At 34.3% G+C, this 13716-nt stretch overlaps 1 protein-coding gene across 4 annotated transcripts in view; it reads left to right on the forward strand.

The window, feature by feature from the left end:
* LOC141458643 (rho GTPase-activating protein 20-like) overlaps positions 1-13716 on the forward strand; it is a 626814-nt gene that overhangs the window by 578766 nt on the left and 34332 nt on the right. For all 4 annotated transcript variants that reach the window (XM_074136906.1, XM_074136909.1, XM_074136907.1 and 1 more), the window contains one exon: positions 1531-1644. In XM_074136906.1, coding sequence (XP_073993007.1) covers positions 1531-1644 — 114 coding nt within the window. The remainder of the gene's footprint in view (positions 1-1530; positions 1645-13716) is intronic.

Genomic DNA, 13716 nt, shown 5'->3' on the forward strand with positions numbered 1-13716 from the left:
ATCTTTACGCCAGCGTTTCGAATTATATTTAGTTCATCTTCAGGGCTTCAAAACAAAGAATACGTGAGATCTTTGTGTTTACACAATTTCATCTTGAAAACCAAGAACTTAAACATAATTAATACGAAAACTATTAACAGTTACTCAAAACTCATTCAACAGTATTAATGGCATACTCAACGGATTCGGTAAGAGAATCTCCATCTTTCTTTGCTCACCAAAAAAAAAAGAAGAAGTTTAAAGATCTCCAAAAACTCTTTTAAAGAATTTGATGTCAAGGAAACTTGACATCTGTATTTCTGTGCTGAATTAAAAAATTTTAAAGGTAGTTCTTCCACTGTGAGGCATTTCCCAACGTCTTTCTACGACCTGTATTTTATGATCATGATATAGACAGGTACGTTATTCGGAAGAGTTCGTTAAGAGAGGTTTTTACTGACATAAAATTGAAGATTCGCTCAGCTACAGTCTACCCAGAAAGATATACAGTCGAACCTCTCAATAACGGACACTGGCGGGCGAAAGCAAAGTGGCCGCTATTTGGAGGTGGTCGTTAGAAGGAGGTAGGCAAGTTTTACAATGAAAAAAATATGGGGTTTCTTCCCAACAACTATTTAAAAATTGTCTATTATTAATAGATTTAAAAACGTACATAATTGCATAATTATTTAGCTATATGACATGCGTCAAATTTTTCTTAATTGTCCAAAAAATTTATCAAAAAACTACATATTATTGATTTTATAACCACTTTTATAATAATCATCACATTTATTCATAACAATAATAATTTATGGTAAAATTACCATCATACTATCATCTATTATTAGAAAAATAGAACAAACATTTCGGCAAGTTGACGATGGCTCGATTTGGTTTTTGCAAAATCTTCTAACACATTTATTTTCTCTTCTAGAGTTAACCACTTTCGTTTGAAAGACATATCGGAAAAAATAATATTGTTCGTCCAAAGTACAAGATGTACTTATATAGGAAACTTTAGGAAAAACTAGAAAAAAAGAGAAAACTTGAGAGGGAATAATTATTTTGATCACCGCGTCAAACGAACTTTTAAGAATAAGATGGTCGTTGGTGGGAGATGAAATGTATAATCCGTTCCCCAAAATCAATGTCCGCGGTCGCCTATGTAGAGTGTCCGTTAGACGGAGGTTCTTTTATATAGAAAGTGTATTGGGGGTAAAACGGGGAAATCCAAAAACTGGTCCGTAAATAGAGGTGGTCGCTAGTGAGAGTGTCCTTTATGGGAGGCTCGACTGTAGTCTAATAAAGAATAAACGTTTTAGGTGAGATGTGTACTATGGTTGAGTTATCTACAAGGATGTATTTTGCATCCATTAGAATTGACTTATCCTCTGCGGAATATAATTTCTTTCAACTTTACTGTGTTAAGTCAATTGTCGTCCCAATACTGACTTCTTTTATCGAGTAGAAATAATTTTAAATAAATATTTGTATTTGAATTCAATCTGCTATTTATTCATCAAATAATTCTCTTATTCCTGTTTACAGATACACCGTTTGGCCCAATATGAGGAATATTTCCAGAACTATCTGTCAGAAGCGCAGAACGAACAAATCCGTGACCATGAAGAACTGCAAGCTGCTAGAAATAAAGCTAAACAGGTGACTAAACTTATATTATTTACTTGTGTCTCCCAAAAAAGGATAGTATCATTAAATAATTTAGCCAGCTTCTATTCAATCAGAGTCTTGTCTTTTCTATTAACAGCTGCAGTGCTAAAACATAAATACTTTTATCAAACAAACATTCTTAACCTCCTTTTTCTTTTTCTAAAGAAGTTATGTTAGAAAGGTCAGAAGTCATAATGTTACCACATTCCTTTCGTGTCACATCAACTATTGGATAAACACCATTTAATAATGATTTAAAAAAATACATATACCATGTTTTATTAATAGCTAAAAACATGTTATTTGTATTAAATTGAGAAATAACGTTAATTATTTCCCAAATTAATGCTTAAGAAAATGTTTAATTTTAATTAAATTGGACATAAGTGTGCAAAAATTTAAAATGTGAAGTATTGCTGATCGCGGTCTTGGCCTTGGATTTTATTTAATGTTAATAAAATAAATACACCTGATTGGTAGATTGACGTTAAGCATTACAAAGAAAATAGGCATTTACCTTATTAAATATATATACTCGTATATACAGGGTGTTCATTTTAAGACGGCTCAAATGCATTTCATGCTTAAACGGTTGTTCTGAGCGAAAAATGGTAGAGGAAAAAATTGTTGTCCGTTACCTCTAGTTTCAGAATATGTGTCTTGATTTTAGATTCCTGCCCGCATACGCGGCTGACGCGCGACCAAAAGTGAGGGTTTGCAGTTGACCCCCATTTTCATATACACAGTTTTAAAGAGTATAAAAAGTAATGAAAGAAACCGGAAACCGCAATTACCAAAAATATTGCCAAGGCAGTAAAGCTAATATTTTTCTTAATATCGGGAAATAAGTCGTTTTCCGAGAGATTTTTCTAAGAAAAATCAAATGTTAAGAGCTTTTGATGTTCTCAAGCATACACAAAATTGCTAAAAATTAATTTTACATCTTTTACAAACAAGAAGGTTTAATAATTATTTGGTAATTTTGGGAGAGATGCGTTTAATTACCAAAAAAATTGGAAACCTCCTGCCACATATTTAAGTGATCAATATCTTTCATGTAAAGGATCAAACTTATTGCTTAATTTATCAAATAATGCACTTTCGCAGCTTTTGCAGCATGAACTGTGTCTTCAAAGATGCCTCCTCTGGCTCGCAAGCCAGGTTAGCCAGGAGGTTATCAACTGCTCTCTGTATCTGAGGAAGCACCCTCTTGTTTGTAAAAGATGTAAAATTAATTTTTAGCCATTTTGTGTATGCTTGAGAACATCAAAAGCTCTTAACATTTGATTTTTCCTAGAAAAATCACTCGGAAAACGACTTATTTCCCGATATTAAGAAAAATATTATCTTTACTGCCTTGGCAATATTTTTAGTAGAATGGGGATGAAAAAATACATAAAAATGACCTATCGTGGGCTCTTCTTTCTCTTTGATAAGAAGTTAAAAAATTGAAAGATGATTAATAAATACCAGATTTTGAAATGGCCTAGCACCTTTAATTTTGAAAATATCGAATTGCGGTTTCCGGTTTCTTTCATAACTTTTTATGCTCTCTAAAACTGTGTATATGAAAATGGGGGTTAACTGCAAACCCTTACTTTTGGACGCGCGTCTGTCGCGTACGCGATCAGGAATCTAAAATCAAGTCACATATGCTGAAACTAGAGGTGACGGGCAACAAATTTTTCCTCTACCATTTTTCGCTCAGATCAACCGTTTAAGCATGAAACTCATTTGAGCCGTCTTAAAATGAACATCCTGTATAGATTATATTTTATTTGGAATGACATACAAAATTTATTTTTCAGAAAATGTGTGCATTAGTAATCTTTAAATTGTTCTAAAAATACTAGAGGCTACTCGCAATACATTTTGTTAGTATCTAGAAGGCTGTGGTTCGTTTCAGTTTCTCGAGTTCTAGACTATAATAGTGCTCACAACTTCACTCGAGCTATGGGTTGTTTGCCTTGTAATGTTCTGCGTAAGCTTTTAAAAAGGAAAATATGTGAGAAAATAAATGTAAGTGTAATGATTTACACTTGAAAAGATAAAAAATAAAAACTATTACCGGTTTTTCTACAGCTTCTGCGCATGACATTTATTGTGTTTTGAATAAATGTCATGGTCTTATTTATGTCCACCTCATTATTATTATAATTATTACTATTTTACATCGTGGATAACTTAGCATGGAATATTTTAAGAAAACCTTTCAACGTGATTGAAATGAAGCCAATACTTTTGTAGAGTTTATAATTTCTCTTGATAACTGTTACGATGTGTGCTTGGATTTAAGTTCAGTATTGTTTGGTGAGACACTTTTTAGAGAAGCTGCGACTATTTCCGCTTTTTGTCCATTTTGGACAGCTGCGAGCGTTACAACAATTCGTAGGTGTTTTTTAATATTTATCTAGATCCAATATAACCTTTTGCTATTGTTTTTCTTTGGATTAATCTTTTACTTTAATCTACTTTTTTTAAAAGAATAAAATTCACACTAAGCATTATAAATTAGTCCATAAATTCTGATTAATTATAATGAAACTTTAGTCTTAAATCCTACATAATCTCTCTTTAACTATTTTTTATCTCTAAGAAGATAATTATGTTTTTTTCAGATAGATCATTGTTTTGTCTAAATTAATTCTGAAAATATTCCGCATTAACAATTGAACAATATGTTCTCTTCTGCTATTTTAATGTAAAGTTTATGTTAATTATATTTAAAATATTCGTGTACATCATTTATTAATATGTTGCCATTGGTTTAAAAATTCTTGCGAGGGAACAATAATATTAAATCAGTGGAAATGAGGCAGCCGAAACAGTAATGTTCTATCCTGCCTACACGTAGCATTGAATTCCAATCATCTCGTGACTATAACGATAACTATATGAAATCTAAAACAAGTGATGTATGATCGTGGTATAGAAGTATCGATAATCGAGGAACATAATGGCTGATATCTTGTATATTTACTAGTGGGCAAAGGTTTTTTTTTTAATCGATTTTTTTTAATGAAATATCTGTGGGTTGTGGGTATTTATACAAATATCTTCAAATAAACTAATGTAAAGAATGTAATGAGGGTCAAAATTTGCGTAAATATACTGTCCAGTTGGATATATTTGCACTTTTCGAGTTTATTTATTCGACTACACTACTAGGAGTGGGAGGAAAGCGATTGTTTTCTGCAGCGAAACAGTGAAATCGGTCATCTTTCTCGCCTACAACTCCTTGGATGGCCCTTGCACGGAGAAGTTTAAAGATGGTAGGGTGTTATGCTTTCTGAGAAAAAGATTGTTGAGGTGTTACTCAGTCCTCAAATAGTCAAAAGATATGTAGTTATCTAATTGAAGCACTATGAAATAGTAAGGCTGCTAACTGAGCTTTAGTGCTGAATAAGAGGTTTTATTCAGTATTATTTATTAATTATTATTCCAAATTATTTGCTGATTTATTTTTAAGTATTTCTTCTAATTACGTCACTTCCCTCCAACAAAGTGTACCTCAGGAGAAGTGTTCAGTAATGCTAATAACTAATGATAGGAAATTAATTACTTTAATATTTTAAGGAACTATTATTACATGCCCAATTTATTACATTATAACCAGTTAAGCGCGTTTGACGATTATACACGTCAAACCAAATCTCTATTACGATGCGGTCGACTTGTACGAGTATACTAGTTGTGAAAAATATAAAATTGCCATTAAATATAAAAACTCGAAATTTTAATAAAATACAATAAGAATATTATTTGGTGTGATGTTTCCTTTATCTTACCAATAGAACTGCGGTGGGAGTCAGCCAAATGATAAGTGGTTGGTACATGTTTGGTCTCCGCATTAGAGATTGGGGAATTACGCACGCAAATAGAAGCTCTCAACCAAGAGAGAGCTTGTACGAGCATGATTTCATTTTGCACAGAATGCAAAAAGTTATTTTCTTCCTTGTAAAAGCTCTTAAGTCCCCTAGTTAACGACGTAATGCAAGACGTGAAGCGGTGCAAGATTTTGAAAGAGCACAGAATGCTGTGTAATCTCAAGCCCCTAGAGATTGCAGAAAAAGTCGCTTACTGTGACTATTACTGACGTTGTAAACTTTTGGTTGTTTTGCCCAGCTGCGTTCGACGTCTATACACGCGTCATTGTCTGATTTTAATTTCGCATACCGTGGGGTTTTTTTTAAAACTAACTTCCACGCTTCACTGGATAATAGATCAAATTTAAACACAGTCTTCCTTGCAATATAATTTTTGATTCCTGGAGTTTTAGAGTTGTAGTGGTGGATGGGGGGTGCCCGCTGCATCATAAAGTGCAATTTTCCTTGCATCGTAATCATCCCCCCTCCAATTACATCCAAAATTTGCTGAAAATGGATTATTTAGAAGAGAGCAACAACAATTTAAAAACCCAAGATATTGTTTGTAACTTCCTGGTTCAAAATTTTGAAAAGTACTACTGGATCTTTGATAATAATTCAAAGATTTCAATTACTTTAAAATATCATTGTCTCTTTTAAAAACATTTAGAAATACAAAAGCTAATGTATTTATTACAATCAAGTGTGCTTACAGGAATATATTTCTAAATTATGTATTGCCAGTTCCATTAGGACGACAGAAGTTGTTCTCCTTAGCTAGGTCCGGACGCCATTACATAACCACATATTACCTCTCGTTTTGTTGTGCATTACTAAACAACCACTGCTTGTGTTCCGCAATAGACAAACTTGATTCAATTTATTATTCTTGGTTGGTCGGGAAGGGACTCTTTAAAATGATCATTCTTATTCAGAAAGTTTTTAAAAGTGATCTTGAGAAAACCAGTTACTAGAGATTTATTTGATTGGGAGCTCAATAGCAATAAAATTTCCTTTTTAATGTAAAAGATAAACAAATCTGAAGCAGTTTCTCTAATCCAAGCAAACCAAAGGGTACTTCTAAACTCATTTTTCAAGCTTTATTTTTGATAGAATAAGGTCGATTGACAAAACTGTCTTGCACAAATGAATCTATTAAATGAGGCCGATTGATTGGCAAAACTATTTTGCACAAATGAATCTATTTAAGGAGATCGAATGGCAAACTGTTTTGTACAAATGAATCTATTAAATGAAGCTGAATGGCAAACTGTCTTGCACAAATGAATCTATTAAATGAGGCTGAATGACAAACTGTCTTGCACAAATGAATTTATTAAATGAGGCCGATTGATTGGCAAAACTATTTTGCACAAATGAATCTATTTAAAGAGATCGAATGACAAACTGTTTTGTACAAATGAATCTATTAAATGAGACTGAATGGCAAATTGTCTTGCACAAATGAATCTATTAAATGAGGCTGAATGACAAACTGTCTTGCACAAATGAATTTATTAAATGAGGCCGATTGATTGGCAAAACTATTTTGCACAAATGAATCTATTTAAAGAGACCGAATGACAAACTGTTTTGTACAAATGAATCTATTAAATGAGACTGAATGGCAAACTGTCTTGCACAAATGAATCTATTAAATGAGGCTGAATGACAAACTGTCTTGCACAAATGAATTTATTAAATGAGGCCGATTGATTGGCAAAACTATTTTGCACAAATGAATCTATTTAAAGAGACCGAATGACAAACTGTTTTGTACAAATGAATCTATTAAATGAGACTGAATGGCAAACTGTCTTGCACAAATGAATCTATTAAATGAGGCTGAATAACAAACTGTCTTGCACAAATGAATTTATTAAATGAGGCCGATTGATTGGCAAAAATTTTTGCACAAATGAATCTATTTAAAGAGACCGAATGACAAACTGTTTTGTACAAATGAATCTATTAAATGAGACTGAATGGCAAACTGTCTTGCACAAATGAATCTATTAAATGAGGCTGAATGACAAACTGTCTTGCACAAATGAATTTATTAAATGAGGCCGATTGATTGGCAAAACTATTTTGCACAAATGAATCTATTTAAAGAGACCGAATGACAAACTGTTTTGTACAAATGAATCTATTAAATGAGACTGAATGGCAAACTGTCTTGCACAAATGAATCTATTAAATGAGGCTGAATGACAAACTGTCTTGCACAAATGAATCTATTAAAAAGTAAAGGATATAAAATTCTAAAGCATCCTTATATAATTCATGATTTACTAAGTGTTATGTGGTATAACTGGGAGATATTAGATGTTGAGGAATTTTTTATTCAGAAGTAAACGTAAACATTGGCCCAAGAAAGAGGCCAATAATAATAAAAATATTACAGCAACAACAGTAATAATGAAAGAAAAAAAAAGTAGAAGAAAGACACTAACTATAGTCTTAAAAACCACATAATGACGACATCCGGTTTGGCTGGACAGGACAACGACCAGGTTCTGGATTTATCGAGAGAGTATATATGTTGATATTTCTGTCCCTTTCTCTCGCAGTATGTTTAAATAATTACGTGCGAGCGAGATAGAGCAATTTTGTGTATAACTTCCCTAACATAGGAAGGAGAATCAAAATTAAAATCAAAATAACGGAAACAGTTATGGCGAATTGAATTTGAAATCAAATAACTGCAAAAGTTTTTGGATTCCTTTTTTTGAAATGTACATATTTTGAAAATTACGGATAGTTGGAGTAGAAATTAATGATCCTAGATGGTTAGATTATTATTAGTTTTTATAATCTGGAGGAGAAGAAGAAGAGGAGGATAAAGCAGATAGGAGACTGTGCGCCAAGAGGCCGGGATGTATGATGAGAGCAGGCGGAGTAGCAGAGTTCTAGAACGCACATCTGTCCCGACAGGAATGCGGTCTGAAATATCAACCTTAATTCCAGAGGTGTGATTGCACAATATATACAGAGCCACTTAACACATCCTTCTTACCTTACAGTAATAATAATACTTCACAATTAATTAATTATTATTTATCTTCTCATTAAGTGAAGCATTATTAAGATAACATTGGTGAGCAGTGGAAGCATCTATATTTTATAAGCTGTAATTTGAAACATAAAAATAAATTAAAATAAGAAAACACGAGTTCACAAAATCTTTTTAATTATTCTCTTATAAACGGTTTGATTTTTCCTTTTATATTTGTATTTTTCCATTCAACTTACTTGAAATTCACAACTGCAGGGCCAAAAAAAAGCTCGTGTAAAATCACAAAAATTAATCATTTATTTTACACCACCACTTACACAAACATGCAGCTTTTAGTCCTGCAATTATTAGGCCGAAGACTCGGTAAAGAAATCTCGACAAAATTCAGTGGGAATAGAAAACTAAATAAACAGGAGGAATCGAAGTCTTTGTGGTGTGGTATATTGTGCATATTTAGCAGAGTTCTGTAAGATTCGTCTTGTGGAGTCTTAAGGATTGGCGAAGAATTTTGGACTATAATTGATTTAAAAGTAAAGTAATGCCTAGAGGGTGGAATTAATTTCCAAAAAAACTTTAGATGAAGTCGTCTAGATCCCCATTAAATAGGGTGAATATCCAACTGGGAGATTATTCCTTTATAGCAGGAACTCAGTTCAAATATTTGGGGACCATTTTGACTGAAAAAAATGAAATAGTAGAAGATATAAAGGCTAAGATTGCTGCAGGAAATAGATGTTATTTCTCTCTACGGAAAACCATCTTATCCGAAATGATGTCACGAAGAGCTAAATTGCTGGTTTACGAGACCATTGTCCGGCCGGTAGTTACCTATGGCAGTGAAGCATGGGTATCGGACCAAGGATAATGAGTGTCTTCCAAATATTTGGGAAAGAAAGATTTTAAGAAGGATATTTGATCCTGTAAAGGTAAATAATATTTGGAAGATCAGAACTAACAATAATCTTCGTGACTTGTATGGCGAACCAGATCTGATCTGTTTCATTAAAGCCACCAGATTAAGATGGTTAGGGCACGTAGAAAGGGATGTCCGAAGCAAGGATGCCAAAAAAAAATTGTTATGTGGAAATCCAGAGAGCAGAAGAAAGAGAGCACATCCTCGCTTAAGACGATGTCGAAACCGACATCAGAAGGCTGGGAGACAGAAGATGGAGATTCCGTGCTTTGAGGCCAGGGTCTTTAAAGTACCGTAGCGCCCTGTAGTAATGCCTATTTTTTCAGGCGGGCTTTACGTCCAACTACCAATTAGGTGTCTTGAACGAAGGCCACTAGCGAACATACTTTACTGTTAATTCCTTTTATTAACCATTAAATAAAATCCAAGACCTGAAGACCGGGAATAGAACCCAGTACCACAATATATACTATCTTTACAGGTCTCGGCTACCGTGGCGCCACTTATAATTGATTTAAGACGATAGATATTGGAATGCTTAGCTGACTGACCCATTTTTCTTGTACCCAAGATTATGGCGGTTGCATTATTTAATTTTTTTGACAGTGTTGTTATTATTCTTCAGTAGGAGAGAAATCCCTATGCTATACTTAGCCACTCTGGGCCCTTTACACCAGCACAAGCTGAGTCTAGGATGAAAATACAGTCCCAGTTCTGAGCCTATCTAAGAGCAAGGCCGAACAAATCGATCGGAAAAGCAGCCGGCCTCATCACACCCTAAGCAATCTTTCTGAAGATTGTTTCTACCCTTTTTCACCGGGTACCCAATACCTGTTGCCCTTTCGAGTCTCCATTAGTACTTTCTGTTTACGTTTCTCCTTAGAGGTAGGGTTCAAATGTTAATATAATCGCTGTCAATTTTTTGTCTTCGGAGCTGAAGAGACGGTTGATGAAAAGTTAGGCCTAAAAGTAACCTTGTCCCGCTTTCATTCTAAAATTAATTTGAAGACTTACAGGACTTAGTAAAATGATCTGTTATAACATGGATGGGTTTTATTACCCATCCGGTCTCATAAACTCTATAGAAAGGCTCGTACACCCTCATATTGTAAAGATGTCTCTTTGGGCCAAAATTTTCAATGTGGAAACCAACCAGGTGCCGAAGAGAAGTCTGTTAGAGAGACCACAACATCTGACCTACTCTGGTCCTACTAAGGATCAATGTTTTGGGACTATCACCAGACCTTAATAGCTCAATGCTTTGAGGCCGTCCTTGCCCTGGAAATTCGACATGCATGTGCATATATGTTAACAGAAACTGCAGCAAGTGTGAATGGAGATTCGGTCAAAACAAAGTCCTTCGCTATTGCTTGCTTCATAAGATTAAAAAGGGTTTAGGTCTTAATAGGATAATGATTTCTGATGAACAATTTAGGCTGTTTCTATCTGAGGTTATTATGTTATCTGATTTGTTTTGAATTGCAGTAAGTATTGAATATTTAAAAGACAAAATAATTTATGGATGTAAGTATTCAGTTTAAAACAAATCAAAATGTAGTCTCAGAGAATGTATATTAAATTAAAAACGACTACGTATGTTTGGTGGAAGATTAATGAAAGAAGGTAGCAATTATATCGTTCTTAATTAAAATCGTGTAACTTTATTAATAAAACAAAAAAGATAACTAACACATTTCAATTCTGAATCTTGTCTTCAGTTAAACTTTTCTCTCAGAAATGAGAGCAAAAAGAATGGATCTTTCTCCTAACAGCTAACAATAGAGTAAGAAAAAAAAAACAAAGATCTAGCATTGCAGAATATAGCGGGGGTACTAACAAGATGGAACGGAGAAGCGCCCCTTTGGGGTATGTGCACGTTCAGAGCGCCCCCAGGGGTATGTGTGGTCCAATGGACCATGTAATTATAACTTTTGTTATTAAATATCAAGAATGGATCCTACAATAGTGCTAGCTGCAAGCAGCACATGGCTGACCCAATAAAACTGATGGGCACATTGTCTTGATTGCTTTCTTAAATATACATTGTTAACTGTGACACTAGAGGCGCCACTGACCAGGTAACCCTAATACTAAATAAGAAACCTAAATTAAACCTTCATTTAAGGCACCTAGTTAGAATTATTCTACCATCTGTTGAGAGTATTGTGAACTAAAAAACAAGTCTAAGTTTGTTTAGATTCATCAGTTTCATTTCTACAAGTTACTTTTCTTTTTAACTTCGGTGGCAGCGTTGCTTGGTCCTAATATTACCATTGATTGTTGTTCATCAACATGATTGATGGTGAAATTGATTAGTGTTGCCAGCGGGAAGACATATTATGACAAGGGCTTTAGTATGTATGTTCGATCAGTTTAAATTAGTTAGAAATCAAGTTCGTAGACATAAGTCTACGATATCAACTCATATAATGAGGAAAGTATATTCAACGGTAATACCTCGAGTGATTATAATTTTGTGTAGATTTCTCGCTCTGTCTTGTTTCCATGTTACTTAAACGATCGTCTAATGGCGATGAGATAATTATCTACTCAAAATTACAATTGTGGTCCAATAGTATAATTTCGTAAGTGATTGGTCAAAGGTGTTGACTTACTAAAATATAAATGCTTAACAAGTAGATAATTCTCCGTAATAACTATTTAAATGTTCATTAATACTCATTTTAAGCATTTTATGTCATGTATACGAGGTGTGTTCAAAAAGTAACGGGAATTTTCGTTTTTTGAAAAAAATATTTATTTATTCATCTACATTAATATTGTCGCCTTCAAAGTAGTCCCCTTCGCATACAATACACTTGTGCCAGCGCTTTTTCCAATCCTCGAAACACTTCTGAAACTCGATCTTTGTGATAGCTTTCAGCTCTTTCAGCGATTCGCTTTTAATGTCATCTATGCTTGTAAAACGACGGTCTTTTAATCTTCTCTTTATGTTTGGAAATAGAAAAAAGTCACATGGAGCCATGTCTGGCGAATATGGAGGCTGGGGCATCGTTAAAGTTTTGTTTTTGGCCAAAAATTCACGAACAAGCAATGAAGTGTGAGCAGGTGCATTATCGTGGTGCAAAATCCATGAATTTTTTTGCCACAAATCCGGGCGTTTTTTTCGGATTGCTTCACGCAAACGGCGTTGAACTTGTAGGTAGTACTCCTTATTGAATGTTTGACCTTGTGGCAAGAATTCATGATGCACTATGCCATTAAAATCGAAGAACACAAGCTTGAGCATAACCTTCACATTCGACCGCACTTGTCGAGCCTTTTTCGGTCTTGGCGATCCAGAATGCCTCCACTGGGACGATTGAGCCTTAGTTTCGACATCATATCCGTAAACCCATGTTTCGTCACCTGTTATAACACGTTTCAGTAGATCCGCATCGTTGTCGACTTCATTGATTGACTCTTGAGCAACTTCCATTCTCCGCTGTTTTTGTTCGAAATTCAACAATTTTGGAACAAATTTTGCTGCCACACGTTTCATACCCAAAACATCCGAAAAAATTTCATGGCATGAGCCAATTGATATGGCAACATCATCAGCGACTTCTCTGATTGTGATTCGGCGATCGTTCATAACCATTTCTTTCACTTTTTTCACGTTTTCATCGGTTGTTGATGTGCTTGGACGTCCAGGTCGTTCGTCATCTTCAACGTTTTCGCGGCCATCTTGGAAACGCTTATACCACTCGTAAATCCTTGTTTTACTCATAGCAGACTCACCATAAGCCTTTATTAACATTTCACACACTTTATTTCATTTTTTACGCAAAATTTAATACAAATTCTTTGATCCATTTTTTTTAACAAACAAAAATCGCCAAGCTCGAAAAACACGTCTAACCTTAACGGCTGCCACTTAAGAAGTAAACAATGAATATTACTGAAAATTTTATCGTACTTCAGGGGCATGTGTACCAACATAATAAAAAAAAAAATTTTACAATCAGACTCTCCAAACCCGCGAAATTTAAAAATTCCCGTTACTTTTTGAACACACCTCGTATATGTATTCAATTTATATGTAAACATTTACCATATGTAAATGGTGCGTGAAGAGTAGGAGAAAAACTATCCAGCGGTAGTACTCGCGACAGGATATCGACTATGATGAAGTTCTTTAGTCTGCGAGGAAATCTCGGGCCCATAGACTTTTACAGACAAAATTATGGATTGTCGAGATTAGATGCGAGAGCCTGTTGTAAGAGTTTGGGGTGTTGTAAGGAAGTTATGGAGAATAAAGTTGG

Source organism: Rhodnius prolixus, unplaced genomic scaffold (genome assembly GCF_049639745.1).
Source record: "Rhodnius prolixus isolate KJV_2025 unplaced genomic scaffold, Rpr scaffold_5, whole genome shotgun sequence".
Lineage (NCBI taxonomy): Eukaryota > Metazoa > Arthropoda > Insecta > Hemiptera > Reduviidae > Rhodnius > Rhodnius prolixus.